Source organism: Mus caroli, chromosome 15, assembly GCF_900094665.2.
Source record: "Mus caroli chromosome 15, CAROLI_EIJ_v1.1, whole genome shotgun sequence".
In the NCBI taxonomy this organism is placed as follows: Eukaryota; Metazoa; Chordata; class Mammalia; order Rodentia; family Muridae; genus Mus; species Mus caroli.
Genome location: NC_034584.1, coordinates 70181595 through 70199073, shown reverse-complemented (window position 1 = coordinate 70199073; position 17479 = coordinate 70181595). Strand labels below are relative to the sequence as shown.

General features: G+C 51.4%; 2 protein-coding genes across 4 annotated transcripts; one reads left to right on the top strand and one right to left on the bottom strand.

Moving 5' to 3' along the window:
* Positions 1-255: 255 nt before the first annotated feature.
* Positions 256-3402, bottom strand: Grina (glutamate ionotropic receptor NMDA type subunit associated protein 1). Of its 3 annotated transcripts, none has more exons than XM_021183940.2 (8): positions 3265-3402; positions 2598-2637; positions 1991-2317; positions 1801-1910; positions 1520-1720; positions 1266-1394; positions 1045-1188; positions 256-950 (listed from the first exon to the last, which is right to left on the bottom strand). In XM_021183940.2, exons 3-8 carry the CDS (start codon positions 2292-2294, stop codon positions 801-803), a joined length of 1038 nt encoding a protein of 345 aa, XP_021039599.1. In that variant the 5' UTR covers positions 2295-2317; positions 2598-2637; positions 3265-3402; the 3' UTR covers positions 256-800. The 3 variants fall into 3 exon arrangements, with proteins under 3 accessions (XP_021039599.1, XP_021039600.1, XP_021039598.1); XM_021183941.2 differs by lacking the exon at positions 2598-2637 and adding an exon at positions 2429-2526; XM_021183939.2 differs by lacking the exon at positions 2598-2637.
* Positions 3403-6871: 3469 nt separating this feature from the next.
* Positions 6872-17478, top strand: Parp10 (poly(ADP-ribose) polymerase family member 10). The gene is made up of 11 exons (XM_021183103.1): positions 6872-6965; positions 7070-7248; positions 7326-7580; positions 7657-7893; positions 7974-8647; positions 8757-8978; positions 9076-9148; positions 9368-10012; positions 10116-10249; positions 16602-16776; positions 16864-17478. The coding sequence occupies exons 2-11, from the start codon at positions 7077-7079 to the stop codon at positions 17166-17168; spliced, it is 2892 nt and encodes a 963-aa protein (XP_021038762.1). The 5' UTR covers positions 6872-6965; positions 7070-7076; the 3' UTR covers positions 17169-17478.
* The last annotated feature ends 1 nt before the right edge of the window (position 17479 follows it).

The following is a 17479-nucleotide window of genomic DNA, read 5'->3' as shown; positions in this document are numbered from 1 at the left end:
TCTACTCCACACTGTGTGACCTGGCACTGTGCTCGTGCCTCAGGAGCCCTGTCCATCGGTTCAGATCTTAGTGCACACCTTAAAATGCAGCCGGAAAGACAGCAAAAAAAGCAGCAGCACACACACTGGATTAGCTAACTGTCATTAACCGCTGTGGTCAGTGCCTGTCCATAACTGACCATCAGCCAGGGCAGGGGGTGCTGAAGCCCCTCCATGCCTCCTGGAGGAAGTGGCAGTGAAGAGAGACAAGGAGAAGCAGAAAGCAGAAGGTACCCTTTTATTGGCATTTTAACAATGGCAGCACGAGAGAGCCTCCTCCCTGAAACATGCCATCCTCTCTGCTCTTGGGGCCCAGCGCAAGAATGAGACCCCGCCCTGCATGCCCCTCAGAAGGCAGGGTGGGGAGGGGACACGGGTACTCTATGCCAGGGGAGCCGGGACAGGAGGAAAGACGTGCACCCTCACCTCTTGGTATGATCCTTCTCCCCTGGGACCTGGTGTTGATCCCTGACCCTGGGATGGGGCTGGCAGACAGGGCTCATGCAACAGTGAGTGGACAGAAGGTGGCACAGAAATGCAGCCCTGTCGCCCCTTGGCAAGGGCAAAAGGGATAAAGGGGGCCATGCTGTGGCCATAAAGGGTCCAAACATTAAGTATTTGCAGTGTACATACAAGAGGGAGAGAGGGACTCCCTCTGCGCCAGGCCAGGCCTGGGGACCAGAGAGAGGGAAGCACAGATGGCATTGTCATGCCAGGGGCATGGGTCTGAGCCAACCATGCCACCTGAGCTGGGGCTTGTTCTACTCCTTGGCACGGCCAATGATGGTGAGAATATATAGGAAGATGTTGATGATGTCCGTGTACAGGTTCAGGGCCGCAAACACATATTCTTCTGGGCTCAGGGACAGCTGCTTGTTCCCCAGGAGTAGCTGGGTGTCCACTGCCAGGAACTAGTGGGTAAAGACACAGTCAGTCGGTATTCGACAGCTTACTCACTCACCCCGCTGGCATCCCAGGAAAGGCCTTCCCAACACCCTCACTCACGCAGGTGAAGAGCAGAGCGCCCAGCGAGGCGTATACAATCTCCAGGATGCGGTTCCGGATGAAGATGCAGAGGATGGCGAAGATGAAGAGCACCACAACACTCACCAGGAGCACGCCCATGCACGAGGTGAAGTCATAGCGGGTCTGGGAGGGAGGGAGAGAGGTGAGACTGTGGGTGTTGAGGGCTCTGGGGCAACCGTCCTGTCTTAGGTCCCCCTCACCTGCATGGAGAAGATGACCACCGTGAAGCAGACAGCTGTGGTGATGCCCACGGCCATGATGACCGCCTCCGTGTTGTAAAAGCTGGCTATCATGCCCACCATGTAGGACAAGCTGACGGTCAGGATCGACTGCGGAAGAGGATCACAGGGCGGGGGGTCTTGGGTGTGGGGAGCTGCTCTTGGTCCAACCCTGTCCAACCTCCCTTTCCTGTTCCACAGGCCTAGGGGAACTGGGCTCAGGGATTGAGAGTTACCAGAGCAACAAGGTTCCAGGGATGCTTTCGCCGGAAGTCCCCACAACAGCTGAGGACAATGAGGGAGATGAAGAAGATGGCGTAGGAGACATAGTAGGTCCAGACATTCTCCCGGACAAAGCCCTTCACCTCCCCAACAAAAGTGAAAATGGCCACAGTGGACAGGGTCACCGACAGCTGCAGGGTCAGCACCAGGAACACCTGGGGAAGGAGCCAATCAGAGCCCCGCCTTGGCTGCCTCCTTGTGGCTCCTCCCACACCACACACATGCCAGGCCCAACCTTTCTGATGAAGGCCTGGCGAATGTTCTTGTCCCAGTTGACAGCGGGGAAGTCCTGGTTGTCATAGTAGGATGGAGGCCCTTCCTCCTGGTAGTTCCCATGCTGAGGTGCTGGGGACACAGAGGCTGGGTCAGTGTCCCTGAGGGCACTTGAATCCCTGCCCCTGCCCCTTACCCTTCCCTACACTTACAGCCAGGGTCCTGGAAGGGTGGTGGCTGTCCATAGGGGTTGGGCGGGAAGGGGCTCTGTGGGTATGGCCCCTGTGGGTAGCCTCCTTGAGGGTACGGCCCTTGAGGGTAACCACCCTGTGGATAGGGGCTGGGACCACGGGGATACCCTGGCTGACCATAGGGAGAGGGCTGGAAAGGGGTCTGTGGGTATGGGGCTCCAGGGTAGGGAGCCTGAACATAGGGAGGCATAGGGGCTTGGGGCCCCACAAGGTTTGGGGGAGGATAACTGTCCCCAGACACCAAGAAACTCTTTTCATGGGACATGGCCTCGGGTTCTGTGGCTGCCCCTAGAGGAGAAAGAGAGAACAGTTAGCTCTGAGAGACTGAAACCAGTGACAGCCATACCTGCTGCGGAACCAAGGAAGAAAAAATCAACAACAAAAACAACTGGCCATGACCTTTGTACAGGGCTGTAGGGAGTCACAGAACAAGGAGGCGTTGGGTGGGGCACGGGAGACCGATGTGGACCCCTTGGAAGGGGCTCCTCTAGATCGACCTGGGGTGGGGGATGGGAGGAAGAGTGATGGCTGTCAGCCTCAGCTTGGAGCTTGGGAGATGTCTTCTCACCGCTGCGGGTCTTTCGGGTCAGAGCTCAGCAACGAAGAGTCTAGAGGCACAGCGCAGTGGCTAAAGAGGTGTGGGGGTGTGCCCTGGCTCTCCCCGTCCTATCCCTCTTATTAAGCAGCTTGAAGGGGCCAGCGCTAGCGGCTATTTCTATCCGAGGAAATCCCCAGGCCATCTGTGACCAGCGGGAACCCTGACCCTCCTCTTAAGCACAGGGTTGAATGTCCCTAGCTCCGGGTACTGAATGCAGGCCTGTATTGGCTGCTAAGGTGTCTGCTAGTAGGGTACGCCAGGAACAGAGGGGTGCGGGGGTGTGTGGGGGATGGAAGCGACCAGAGGGCGTTCAAGGGAACAAAGCAGGGATGGGGACGACGGAGGAGGGGGCGGTGGCCACAGAATGCGCCCCGTGGGTGGATGGGTTGTCTTGTCGGGTTGGGGGTCGCTGGGCCTCGGGTCTGGGCCGCTACAGAGCGCCGCCCTCTCCCTCTTGCTCAGGGCCGCCAGAGCTCCCCACCCCCAATGATGCCACCAGTCTGGGCGAGCGGGCCGCGAGTCCTGACCGAGCCAACTGACCCGAGGCGGTCGCGCTCAGTAACACAGGGAGGGGACAGCCGACTGACAGGGGGGCTGCGGCGGCGGTATACTCTTGGGATTGGTTGGGGGTACTCACCGCTCCCGGGAGCCAGAGACCGGTGCTTACGGTGCCCACTGCGCAGCCGCGCGCGGTGATGGCCGGTGCGTCCGCACCTGCACCCGCTGGGCGGCCGGATTACTTGGGCCTGCGCCTGCCGCTGGGGAGACGCAGAAGAGCCTTGTGACTGGGCGGGCCTTGTGATGGGGCGGGGCCTTGTGGTGGGGCGGGGCCTTGTGGTGGGTGGGGTCTTGGGCGGGACGGGGCGGGGCCTTGATGTAAGGCGAATGTTGTCACCTGTTCAGGAGCTTCTGAGCCTACAGAAACTGCTTGGTCCAGCTTGCCTAGGCAGTCTGCTATTGTCTGTAGGCGTCCTAGGTCAGAGTCCTGAAGCCCTGCGCTTTCTGATCAGAGATGGTTGGGGTCTGGCGTGGGGGCTAACGACATCGGGAGGCATGACTTTCTTTAGCTTATGTGGCTCTCTATTGATGGATTCAATATTGATTCCTAAATCCAGGATTTACTGAAGCCTCCAAGGACTCTGTCCCTTCTTGGCTTTTCATTTTGAGATGAGGTCTCAGTCAGTAATCACGGCTGGCTTGGAACTCACTATGCAACCCAGGCTTACCTCAGACGTGTGGCAGTCCTCCCGCCTTAGCTTTCCAACTACACTTACAACACGAGCCACGACACCCAGACACTTGTTTGCTTTAAGACACAGCATTCACAGCTGGGTGGTAGTGGCACATGCCTTGAGGCAGAGGCAGGTTGATCTCTTGAGTTTGAGGCCAGCCTAATCTACAGATCGTGTTCCAGGACAGCCAAGCCAGTACTGCATAGTGAGACCCTGTCCTGAAAAACAACAACAAAAGTCACAACATTCATTTTATCCACACCTATTCCAGACCAAGAGACTTAATCATTTAATTGTCCCATTCTCTCCATACTCTTGTCACTTAATCTCAGATCCTCAAAATAATCTTGTCAGGACATAGAGGTGGGGCCAACTCCCTGCTTCACTTCTGGGAGGCGGGAGAAGGGAAGGGGAGTGCTTCTTGAGGAAATTTTCCCTTGGGTGGTCTCCTGGTCCTCAGTGTCTTGGGGACATTCTGGTTCTCTACTGGTTCTTGGTGTATGGCCACTCTGAGACCTTATACTAAGGTTGGGAAAGGGTCCTCTCCTATATCCACAAAGTGCTGCTTAACAGCTGGACCTAGTGAAGATGTGTCTTTGATCCATAGCTTCTGCACATGTTCCTGGTCTAAACGTGCCCACCATGCTTACTTAGAAAGTCTAGATGTGGGGGGTGGGTATGGGGGACTTTTGGGATAGCATTGAAAATGTAACCGAGGAAAATACCTAATAAAAAAATAAATTAAAAAAAAAAAGAAAGTCTAGATGTGTTCTGTTGCTGTGAAGAACACCCTGATTTAAAAAAACAAAACAAAACAAAACAAAACAAAAAAAACAGCACTGGGGAAGAAGGTTGCATGTGGCTCACGATTCCAGGTCACAGTTCTGGAATTTCTGTCAGGTCAAGGCAGGGATTCGAGGTGCTAGACATTTCACATATACATCCAAGAACAGGGAACCATGCTGCTTGCTTGCCTGCTCTCGGTTAGCTTTCTTGTACAATCCAGAGACATGGTGCTGCACACATTCAGGGTGGATAGCCCAGCCTCAGTTAACCAGAAAACCCCTCCTAGACATGCCCACAGACCAAGCTGTTCTAGACAGTTCCACTCTCAGACTGTCTTCCGAGATGATCCTAGGTGTCAAGTCGATGGTAAAACTAACCAGCAGAGAAGACAGTAAGGGTTTAACATCCAGCTCGCAGAAATTCCTGAGGATTTAACAATGGCAGCGACGTGAACTCTTCTCGTGCATCTGCACCTGTGGCAAGCCCTCTGTAGCATGCATTTATCTAAGTAAAGTACAGTGTGATAGAGGGTGGTTAAGTCCTGTAAGAAGAAAGCATAGAATAGATGAGACAGGCTTTTGTAGAAGCAGACTCTCATATAATTAGTGGGCCCTTTAATAAAAATAAAACAAGCACAAAGTTGACTACAGGGCCTCAGAAGGAGCTTGGACAACTCAGAGGTTGTTTAAGGTTTTAGCTCCATGTTAAAGCTCTCACTAAGGGCTGGGTGAGGGAAATTATGGAGAAGGGATAGCCCCATGTGGCTCTGTGGGGAAGGCTAGGTCATTTGAAGTTAGAGATGGTCCAGGGATACTGGTTTAGGCAAGAGCTGAGACCTGGGAGGTTGGAGCCAAATAAACACCTGGGTGTGGTGTATGAAAAGGGATTGGAGGGATAGGAACTGGGGACAATTAGACTTTAGCTTTCACTGACATCGGCTCCTGGGATTTGTAGCAGCCGTTGGTCCCCTGTCCCCTCCGTGGAGGAGCCACAGTGGGGGTGGCAGAGAAGGAAAAAGGGTGGCATGGTCCTTCAAGAAGTCTTGGAGGCTCTTGATTGTGGGGGAGAGGGAGGTCATGGAGATTCAAGTACTACAGGGTTAGACATATAGACTGGGCAAAACCTCATGATCCTTTGGAAGAACAGCAGAGGTCGAGCTGGCCTGGCTGGAAGGTGTGGGTAGAGAGCAGCAGCTCTGAAGATGAAAGAAGCAAGCAGGCTATGGGGGCGGACAGGAAAGTGACTTCTCAAGGCACAGCCTCCAATCTGGGCATGCTTGTCCATGCCTATAGCTCCACCATCCAGGAGCCTGAGAATGACAGAAGAATCTCTTCTAGTTCAAAACCAGTCTAGCCTGCACAGTGAGTTTCAGGCAGTCTGGACTACAGAGTGATACCCGGTATCAATAATAATAATAATAATAATAATAATAATAATAATAATAATAAAGGCAAAGCTTAGGTGTGAGGCAAGGCCCTCTGGGTCCTGTCTGTGATTATGGCTCCCCTTCTGTGGAAGGATGAATGGCAGAAGGGCATGTCAGCACAGTGACTACATCGCGGGCAATGATGATGAACAAGGAGCATAGAAAGAAGGACTAGGCAGCCGTGGGCTGAAGGGAATCACAAGGGAAGAGCTGTGTTATGATCTGAGCATTAGGCTTTTAAACAGTCACCTTTGTTTGTTTATGCGTGCACCCGCCATGCTGTGGCACACACGTGGAAGAAAGACAACTTGCAGGAATCAGTTCTCTTCTCTATCATATGAGACCCAGGGACCAGAAAAATCGTCTCTGGGTTTGAGATTTTGGGGGACGAAGGGCAGAACTGCTCACCCTTAGCATTTAGAAGCAAGGCTGGTTATCCTCTGGGTTTGACGGTTTCTAAGAGCTGGACCCAGCCAGGGGCCAGCCTCCAAGATCAGCACTGCTCATGTCTGGGACCCAGGGCACAGAAGCCTAGAGATTCTTGGGGTGGGGGCTGACAGTGTGACAGTATCTCAAGCATCCCATAGGAAGGGTGATTAGCCACAAAGAGAAGCCAAGGAAGAAGAGAAAGTCTAGAAGACATCTGGTCTACCCCACTAGCTAAGAGGCTAGTGGGTGGTCTGGCAGAAAGGTCCTTAGAAGTTCCTTGTGGATTGAGGATTAAGGCTAGAGCAGGAGTGGAAGTTCCTGAACTACTTACAGCCTCTGGTTTAGCTCCTCCCTCTTTCCTGTCCCCAGTCAGTTTCACTTTTGTTTTTCTACCTTAGGCCTTCTGCCTGGGAAGGACAGCAGGCTTAACGGACTGGCTTGAGACACTGGCCTGAGACAGCAGGGGTGAGTGTAAACATGGGGTGTTGGGGAGCAGCTAAGAGCATGGGAGAGAGGACTGGACAGGGGAAGTGAGCGGTCCTCTTCTCCTCCCATGTGTTGCACCCCAGGATTCTGATGGCAGAGGTGGAGGCAGGGGCAGCCTTGGAGCTCCGGGGACTGCCCCCAGAAATACCAGATGAGCTCATTACTCTGTACTTTGAAAACCACCGTCGCTCGGGTGGAGGACTTCTGTTGAGCTGGCAGAGACTTGGCTGTGGGGGTGTCCTCATCTTTCAAGATCCTGCAGGTGAGGAGGTTGAGTCAAGGGGTTGCCTGGGTGCCCTGAAGCTTTGCCATCTCTGACACCTTCATCTCTGCTCACAGATGCAAAGAGGGTCTTAGCCCAGGCAGAGCACCAACTACATGGTGTCCGACTGAGCCTGAGGCCAGCCCCACCGCGTGCCCCAGAACGTGTGCTTCTTCAACACCTGCCACCTGGCACTTCACCTCTGAGCCTGGAGCAACATGTTCAGGCCTTGCTGGGTGCTGCAGGACACCCTGTGCAGACTTGCCATGCCCTGGCCAGTCCTCGGCAGGACTGTGTCCTGGTCCAGTTATCCATGCCCCTTTCTGAGGCAGGTAAGAGGCACGTGAGAGGCAGGGCTGGGTTTCTAGTTAAGGAGGGTTCCCGAGTTGATTCATATACTGCCCACAGAGGTCAGTGCCCTGGCGGAACAGGCCCGGAATCTGCCCCTGAATGGAGCCACCGTGTCCTTGGCCTGGGTGCCCCAGACCCGAGCAGTACGTGTGTTGGACAGTGCTTCTCCTGTGGACCTGTTATTGCTGGAGCTCTACCTGGAAAATGAGCGTCGCAGTGGTGGCGGACCCCTGGAGGGTCTGCGCAGCCTGCCTGGGCAGCTAGGCACTGTTATTTCCTTTCAGCAATGGCAGGGTAAGTGGTGTCTGAAATTAGGAGGACCCTTCCTCTACGCTAGAGACTCAGTGTGCTTTCTGTCTTCTCTCTCCCTCCAGTGGCTGAACGGGTGCTGAAGCAGAAACACTGGCTACAGGGCATTGAGTTGAGCCTTGTCCCTCACTATGATGTCTTAGAACCTGAGGCGCTCGCTGAGGGCGTCAGTGGCGGGGGTCATTCAGCTATGCAAGAATCTGGAGTCACTGGTCATGCTCCTACAGGAGCTGGAGGGCTGGCCGGGGCTCTGACCATGGCTGTGGGCTCTGGGGAGGCACCGCAACAATTAGGAACCCTTCTAAGGGCAGGTCCTGTAGGAGCTCCAGGACAAGCCCTGCCAATTGACTCGGGATCAATTAGGATCCAGGGGAGTATGGGGTCTACAAGCCCAGTCGATCCAGTAGAGAGCTTTACAGAGCTCCCAGAGCAAGTAGGACCCATGGCCTCAGACTCAGTGGGTGTTCAGGAGCAGGAGGGCCTGGGGGAAGTTGCCACAGACTCACCAGGGCAAGAGGGTCTAATGGGTCTAGTGGGGACAGCCATGGAGTCTGTAGAGACTGGGCTGGAGAGCCCTGGGTATGGGGAGATGCAGAAGCAAGAGGGCCTGGTGGAAATGGTGATGTCAGTGGAACCAGGAGCCGTGCGCTTCCTGCAGCTTTATTATGAGGACCTCCTCGCCAGCCTGGAAGATGTTGCCCTTTTCCCACTTGAAGGAACGGATGTGACTGGCTTTCGGGTGAGTGACCCCCCTCAGGATCCCCTCAACTTTGCCTCTTCTCTTACTGGGGCCCAGGTACCTTTCCTGTGCTCTGAACCCATAAGCTGCCCTCCTTCTGGTCCCGCAGCTGTGTGGAGCCAGGGACCCCTGCCAGGCAGCCCAAGAGTTGCTGCAGAGTCTGCTGGGCAGCATCAGCTGCCACACACTGAACATGAAGCACCCAGGCAGTGCCAGGTTCCTGCTGGGTGTGGAGGGGCAGCACCTTCTTCACAGACTGGAGGCTCAGTTCCAATGTGTCTTCGGGACAGAACATCTGGCCAGCGCCACCCTGGACATAGATCCTGAAAGGGTAAGATGTGGAGTTCTACCTTTGTCCTTTTTTTTTTTCACGTGCCAGATCTATATGTCTCCTCCTCTGCTGTGACCCTGACATCCTCTTCCCACAGACAGATCCCACTGAGGCCCTCCAAGTCCTCCATGGCCACATTACAGGCATCGATCAGGAGAACATGAGACTGGGTAAGACTCCTAGGGAGCCCTAGTACGTCCTGTGGTCTTTTCTTAACAATCTCCTCCCTGCCCTGCCCTATCACTTGTTCAGTGACGCTCTTTTGGCCTACCCTGTACCCACGAATATGATCTCCATCTTTTTATATCTATTCCAATTCACCCTATTGTTTATCATCAGCCTCCTGGCTGGGCCCAGCCTTTGACCCAGTGGCCTCCCTTTGCCTTTAGAGGACGTCCGAGAGCTGCTGGCTACCCTGGAGAGCCCACATGGAGGGGAGAACTGGGTGCCTCTGGAGATGGAGAAGGAGAAACCTGGAGGACCAAGAGAGACTGTTGTAGAGCAGCAGGAGGAAATCCCCACACTTGAGGCTGGGGAGGAACCTGTGGCCCTTAGCACCAGGGCACCTGGGCAGTTAGAAGAAGAAGCCACACTTCAACTGGCTATCCACCGGTCCTTGGAGTCTCAAAGCCAGGTGGCAGATCAGCAGGAGGCTAATGCACTAAGGCGAGCCATGGCCCTCTCCCTGTTAGAAGCAGAAGAGGCCCTGGGTGAGGACACAGGGGGCGAGGCCCAGCTGGTGGTGCACACATCCTTTGAGCAGGATGTGGATGAATTGAACCGGGCATTATCCAATGCCTTGGAGGTACACCTTCGGGAGGAGACAGTGAGTCTCCAAGGGCGCATGCTACCCCCGGAGCTTGGGGCTCGTCTGGAAAGGTGTCATGATGTGAATGCTACCCTCCATGGCGACCACGTTGTCCTCCGTGGCTTTGGGGTACAGCCTGCCCGCGCGGCTCGCCACTTAGCTGCTCTGCTTGTTGGCCCCTGGGACCAGAATTTGACCTTTCCTTTGGAGGCCTCAAAAACCAACTGTGAGTCTGTACCTTGGACTTGAGGGTGGTGGAGGTGGAATGGGTTAGCTTTTAAGCTAGTGCTTGAGACATGGCCCCGTTGTCCTTTCTTCCTGTGTGTCAGTGTCTGAGCAGGGACTGAAGGAACCCTTGGGCAGGCTGGAGGCCCTGGAAGAGAATTCCCAGGAGTTCCAAGATGTGGTGCGGGCCTTTTATAGCACCCTGGATGCTGTCCACGGCAGGATCCGCATTGTTCGAGTGAGTTCATGTCCTGTGTTGCTGGCCTTGTGCCTGGTGTACAGAACTTTTCTTTATATTAGGGTTGGTTGACCAAAAGCTGCTTAAAGTGGATCTTTCGAAAGTGGATAGAATGAATCGCCATATCCATGCCTGGCTCTAGGGACGTGGACATGACCAGGGGCATTGAGGGAGTGAAGAAAAGACAAACACAGGGTTGCACAGGATGCTGGGATGAGGTCTGGGCTCTTAGATGGAGAAACTGCAGCACCTCAGAGTTGAGTGTCGTTATCATATGGAGTGGACCAGGAAGTGGGGTTATTGCATGCAGCTGCACAAGGAGGCAGGGTTATTATATACAGATAAACAAGGATTTGTGGATTGGGAAGGCAGGTTTAGCAAATCTCTGTTGGGAGTAGTCTTTGGGCAGTAAATATTCTAGCAGAGAAAGCTATGGGGGACATTTTTCTGCACACACCAACAATATCCATAATTGGACAAGAGGAAGGCTTTGCCATGCCTCTGAATGTTTACGGGCAGGAGGCTTTGCAAAGTTCTAGGATCCTTGGCATGGCTCGCTCATGTCAACACACATTTATTCAGGGCTTCGTTCGCTCAGGGTTCCTCTGCTCCCTACAGTGGGTGAGCACCCCTTCTTTGCCCAGAGAACATTTCGAATCTGAGGAAGATACACAGAAGGATATAGGGATTAAGGATCTGACAGGCCTGTCTGAGTGAGGCTTTCTACTGGGGACTGTAGGACTGTCTGTGCCACAGTTGGTGCCATCTGGTGGCCAATGTGAGGATTACTCTTCTTGTTCTTGTGTGTATGGGGGGTGGAGGAGGGGCTTTCTGTCTCCAACAGAGGCCAGTTCTGGCAAAGGGCTAGCCCCACCTTCTCTCCTTGTAAATAAAATAATACCCGTGTGTGTGTGTGTGTGTGTGTGTGTGTGTGTGTGTGTGTGCGTGTGCGCGTGTGCGTGTGTGTGTGTGTGTGTGTGTGTGGTATGTAGCTAGGGAGAAAAATATGCATACATATATGTATTGAATATATTCATAGTGGCTACTCCTCCTGTATTCTTGCTAAATTTGGCAACGATGAACATGGACAAGAAACAAGCTAGTACCGAGGAGTGGGGAGCCTTAGGACCCCCTCCCCAGCATTCCAGGCAGGTGAGAAAAGAAGAGCAGAGGCAGGTAGATCTGTGAGTTTGAGGCTAGCCTGGTCTGCATAGTGAATTCCAGTCCAGCCAGAGTTATATAGTGAGATTCTGTCTCAAAATACACAAGTAAATAAATAATAAATAAATGGCTGGGAAGAAGAGAGAGACTGTCAGGCTACTCTGCTACCTGTGACAAGAGAACAAAGAGCATGCAGGGAGTGACCACAGAGACATCCCTGGAAGGATGTGGACAGTCAGGTAGAAGAGAAAACATGATGGCCGACAGCCTTTCACCCAGAAGACTGGTTGCGCTCATAGATGAGGCTAAAGAGGGATGGCCTTAAATGGGTAGGAAGGACAAGGGAGGACTGGAGAGGTGACTCAGCGGTTAAGAGCATTGACTGGTTTTCCAGAGTTCAATTCCCAGCAATCACATGGTGCCTCACAACCATCTGTAATGGGATCCAATGCCCTCCAGTGTACTCATACACATTTTAAAAAAAGGACAAGGGAGTTGTCACTGTGTGGTAAGACTGGGCAAGGTGCTCGCCACTCTTGATGCTAAAAATTGTGGGTGGGGCTGGCAGCCTCAGTCTCCACACAGAGATGGCTGGAAATGCAGGACTTCCAGTCTTCCCCGGAGGTTAGGAAGGTCATCAGTGGGCCCTCACAACAGCTATGACCTATGACCATCAGTGTCACAGCCACAGCGGCTGCCATCCCTCTGGTCACAGCTGGTTTTCTTAGTAATGTTTGTGCACTCAACTCTTCTAGGCAGTATCTCTATCACTTAAGATGGCACATTTGTGGGTTTTTCCTGTTACTACTTTAGAGACTTTCTTTTTCCTTGTCTAGATATACACAGAGGAATAGGATGGGCTTTCTTTCTCTTTCTTTCTTTCTTTCTTTCTTTCTTTCTTTCTTTCTTTCTTTCTTTCTTTCTTTCTTTCTTTCTTTCTTCCTTTCTTCTTCCTTTCTTCCTTTCTTCCTTTCTTCCTTTCTTCCTTTCTTNTCCTTTCTTCCTTTCTTCCTTTCTTCCTTTCTTCCTTTCTTCCTTTCTTCCTTTCTTCCTTTCTTCCTTTCTTCCTTTCTTCCTTTCTTCCTTTCTTTCTTTCTTCCTTTCTGTTTCTGTTTTTGTTTTTGTTTTTGTTTTTGTTTTTTTCGAGACAGGGTTTCTCTGTGTAGCCCTGGCTGTCCTGGAACTCACTCTGTAGACCAGACTGGCCTCGAACTCAGAAATCTGCCTGCCTTTGCCTCTCGAGTGCTGGGATTAAAGGCTTGTGCCACAAATGCCCGGCTTCTTTCTTTTTCTATCATCTCTTCCTCCTACCATGTCATAATTTGGACATTTACAGTGTATATCCTATGTAGTTAAGGTGCATAAACCAACTTCACTTTATAGTTTCCATGCTTAGGCTCTATGTTGATAAGGATAAAGAAAAAAAATACTACCCTTGCATCACAACCAGGTAAATGTAACCATATTTGTTACAACTGTGGGAGCTTGCTGGGTGGTGGGAGCACAGGCCTTTAATCCCAGCACTCGGGAGGCAGAGGTAGGCGGATTTCTGAGTTTAAGGCCAGCCTGGTCTACAGAGGGAGTTCCGGGACAGCTACACAGAGAAACCCTGTCTGGAAAAAAAAAACCCAAGAAAATAAAGCAAAGAAGCAATCAAAACTGTAGGAGCTGGAGAGACAGCTCAGAGGCTAAGAACATTTGTTGCTCTTGCTGAAGACATGGGTTCAGTTCTTCAGTCACATGACAGTTCACAAGCATCTGTAACTCCAGTTCCAGGGAACCTAATGCCTGCTTCAGAACTCTGCTGGCACCAGACATGTGTGTGGTATACAACCGTGCAGGCAAAACACAGACATTAACAGAATATTTTTAGCATATATTATTTTCAATTTTTATTGTATGTTATGCATTTGAGTGTTTTGCTTGCACATATGTCTTTGCACCATGTGATATGGTGCCAGAAGAGAGCATCAGATGGGTCCTGGGAATTGAACCCATGACCTCTCAAAGACCAGCCAGTGCTTTTTGACTCCAGAGCCATCTCTCCGGCCCCTAAAAACTAACCCTCTTATCTTTTTAAAGTAAAATAAAACAAAGCTGTGGTGAGTCTGGAGAGGTGACTCAGTGGTCCGGAGAGCCTGCTTCACTCTCAAGAGTACTAGAGTTTGCCAAATACCTGCCCTGTTAGGCCCTTCACAGCTGCCTGTCACACCAACTCCAGGAAGCCGCCGATGCCCTCTTGTGGCCCCTGAGTGTACCTACACATACACACATCCAGAAATTAAAATGACAAAAATCTTAAAGAGGGGAAAACAAAGTAAACAGACAGGTAAAACCAAACCCCTTACAAGCCTGTGGTAGAATAAGGGTGTGGCTCAGCTGGCGCAGGGCTTCCAAGCATTCCCAGAGCCCTGGGTTCAGTTCCCAGCCGTGAACAGCAGGGTGCGGTGGCACAGCATCCCAGCAGTGAGGATGCTGTGAGGTTATCCTCAGCTCCATACTGAGATCAAGGCTACCCTGAGGTACATGAGATTATATCTCAGAAAGCAACAACAAAATAATAAGCAACGCTGGATGAAAGAACAGTCGGGGATTTAGTGCCTTCTTTTGTAATTTTTTTTTTTTTAAGTTCCTTGTTTCTTCTGGGTCAGGCTTGACTTCTGGGCAAGCTGACCCCTTGCCACCCTGATGTGTAGACTCTGCTGCTGCGTAGGGGCATCCGTGAGTGGGTAGTGTGCATCTCTGAGTTTTAAGTTATAGAAACAACTGGGTGTAGTGGTAAATGCTTGTAATCCAGGCACTGGAGAGGTTGAGGCCAGGGCATACCTGAAAGTTTGATGCTGGTTTACAGAATGAGGGCTAGTCTGGGGTCTAGGGCCAGACTGTGCCTCAAAAGCCAAAAAGTATACGTGTAGTCTTTTATAACTAGAAGATTTTTTCATAAATCTAATTTTATTCTATTTTATTGAGACAGGGTCTCACTGTGGAGCTCTGGTTTTCCCAGAATCCACTGTGTAAAACCAGGCTGGCCTTGAACCCACAGAGATTCGGCCTCCTCTGCCTTCCGAATACCGGAGTTAAAGGTGTGAGCCACTACACCTAGCTCTAATTTGATATAGATGTAAATTTTGTACAGTCTTTCATTTACTGATATGTCCTTACTTGTTTTATTATCTTGGCTGGGATATAGTGTTTAGATTCCATTTTTTTTTTTCAGATTTATGAAGACATTGCTCTTCTCCCATCTTTATGTGGGTGGGCTCTGGGGCCTGAATTCAGGTTCTAGGTTTGCACAGCAGTGACCTTATCTTTCTGGGTCATCTTATAGCACCTTTCTTCTCCCCCACTTCTTGGAAAGTTAGAACAATCATTGGATTTTTATTGTTTTGTTTTGGTTTTTGGTTTTTTGGTTTTTATTTATAAATATATTTATTTATTTATTTATTTATTTATTATATGTAAGTACACTGTAGCTGTCTTCAGACACTCCAGAAGAGGGAGTCAGATCTCGTTACGGATGGTTGTGAGCCACCATGTGGTTGCTGGGATTTGAACTCTGGACCTTCGGAAGAGCAGTCGGGTGCTCTTACCCACTGAGCCATCTCACCAGCCCTTTTTTTTTTTTAAGATTAAAAAAATTTTGTGGTGCAGTCACGTGTGGGTGGGTGGGATGGAGGGTTCTGTGCACATGAATGCAGATGACCGTAGAGGCCTCGGTTCCCTCTGGAGTTGGAATTACAGCAGTTGTGAGTCACCTGACATGGGTGCTGGGGACCAAACTTAGGTCCTCTGCAAGAGCAGTATGCACTCCTAACTGCTGGGCTCTCTCTCCAGCCGCACGCTTGATGCTTTACCAACATCCGGAATTAGCACTGAGAAACCCAGGGTGGAATTTCTTCCCGTCTGTACTTGCATACTGACCTTGGCGTGCACGTGTTTACTTGCAAAGGCTTTTTTTTCCCCCTTTTTCTTTTTTTTCTTTTTCTTTTCACTTTATAAGCTATGGTTTTCTGGTAAGTGCCACAGGCATGTCTTTCCCAATGTCCTTGGCACTTCATGGTTCTCTCCATCTGGTGCTAATGGCCTCCAGCTCAGGGACACGTCTTCCACTTTGTTCCCAGCTGCACCACCTTCTTAGAAGCAGAGCTTAGTCTCCGCCTGCTTCATGTTCTTGCCTGTCCTCTCGTGGTTGCTCTCTCTCATCTCTTAGCTCTGTTCTCAGTACCGGTTTCTTAGATCCTCAAGAGTAGTACATAGTCGAATCTGTAGCTTTAACCACTTCATTATCTGGCCCATGAATAGAATTAGCTCAGCAATCCTTTCCTTCTCCTCCTCCTCTGCTATTTCTTCTTCTCTTCCTCCCTCCTATTCCCCCTCCCTTTCATCTATCTGTCTGTCTGTCTGTCTATCTATCTATTGGGTTTTTTTGAGACAGGATTTCTCTGTATAGCCCTGACTGTCCCGGAACTCCCTCTGTAGACCAGGCTGGCCTCAAACTCAAGAGATTTGCCTGCCTCTGCCTCCAGAGTGCTGAGATTAAATGTGTGAGCCACCACCCGGCGTTTCCCTTTCCTTTTTTACCCTGGGGATCCATTCTACTTGCTAAGCAAGTGCTCTGTCCTCCCCACTGTGTCTCCAGCCTAGAAATCTCATCCTAAATGTCCTGTTTCTGATGTCCAGATTTTTTCATAGCAGGTAGTTTTGTTTTATGGATGTGGTAATCGTCTGCCTCCTAAAAGGCCAGTTAGCATTTCTTTAAAAGCTCTGTTTGAAACCCTGAGTTTTTTTTTTTTTTTTTTTTTTCCTTCAGGAACAGGGGTTGGTTGGCTGAGGTCTTCTCTGCTGTCTGAGCCTTCTAGTGCTGAAAGGCAATACAGGCTCCTGGCTTGATTTTTTACTGTTGAAGCCTGATTGTTGGTCCTAAATTTACGTGAGTGGGGTGGGGTGGGGGTCTACCCACCTGCAGGGCTCCCTGGAGGAGTTAGGCCTTCCTGGAAGCTAGCCCTCCAGTGTCACTCGCCCCATGGAATCAGTCACTGTATTCCTCTAGACAGAGCAGGATAGTGAGCTTTCAAGTTTTCATGTAAATCCTAAATTCTTCCTTCCACCAGAGTGCTGAGTTCAGCTCTCTCCTGGCTGTTGTAGAGATAGATTCCAAATAACTTCACTCCAACTGCCATGTACTTGGCAGGTAGAACGTGTGTCACACCCATTGCTGCAGCAACAGTACCAGCTGCATCGGGAGCGGTTAATGCAGTGCTGCCAGCAACGCCCAGTGGAGCAGGTCCTCTACCATGGCACTTCAGAGTCTGCAGTGCTCGACATCTGTGCGCACGGCTTCAATCGCAGTTTCTGTGGCCGAAACGGTAAGGCCTGTGCCGGGCAGGGACGCGGGACAGTCATGCTAACCCTGATGACCCTCACCTTGGTAACTCACCTGTCCTGTCCTGTAGGCACACTCTACGGACAGGGCGTGTACTTCGCCAAGCGTGCCTCTCTGTCGGTACTGGATCGCTACTCGCCTCCCAACGCAGAAGGCTACAAGGCAGTGTTTGTGGCACAGGTGCTGACGGGTGACTATGGACAGGGTTCCCGCGGTCTGAAGGCGCCTCCTTTGAGGGCCTCCGGTCAGGTGCTTCGCTACGACAGCGCTGTGGACTGCCTTCAGCAGCCCAGAATCTTTGTCATCTTTCACGATACCCAAGCTTTACCGACTCATCTAATCACCTGCAAGAACATACTCCCGGGTACCCCCTGATAACTCTCTTGGTCTCTTGGATCTCTTTCCTGGACATTTGACCTAAGAGGCCAGCTTCTGGTTCCCTGCTCTACAAAGTCCTTAAGTGTCAGAGCTGCCCACGGGAGCACTCCTGTCTTTGGCTGGATAGACAGGATGACTGTGGACTGGGGAGGGCCAGACCTAATGTTTCCTTGGCCTGCTCGACCGCCAGGGGTCAGCAGAACACGGCAGGAGGGAGCGCCGCCAGACACACCCGTCTTGGTTGGACCGCGCCCTAGAGGGGTTCTCTGTCTTTGAATAAACCTGTACTTGAAACCAGTTAGAAGGAC

Coding starts and splice junctions, on each gene's coding strand:
- Parp10 (XM_021183103.1), top strand. CDS start 7,077: ATGGCAGAGGTGGAGGCAGGGGCAGCCTTGGAGCTCCGGGGACTGCCC. Junction 7,581..7,656: donor CATGCCCCTTTCTGAGGCAG/GTAAGAGGCACG, acceptor TACTGCCCACAG/AGGTCAGTGCCCTGGCGGAA. Junction 16,777..16,863: donor CAGTTTCTGTGGCCGAAACG/GTAAGGCCTGTG, acceptor CCTGTCCTGTAG/GCACACTCTACGGACAGGGC.
- Grina (XM_021183940.2), bottom strand. CDS start 2,294: ATGTCCCATGAAAAGAGTTTCTTGGTGTCTGGGGACAGTTATCCTCCC. Junction 1,911..1,990: donor ACCCTTCCAGGACCCTGGCT/GTAAGTGTAGGG, acceptor CTGTGTCCCCAG/CACCTCAGCATGGGAACTAC. Junction 1,721..1,800: donor GCCAGGCCTTCATCAGAAAG/GTTGGGCCTGGC, acceptor CTCCTTCCCCAG/GTGTTCCTGGTGCTGACCCT.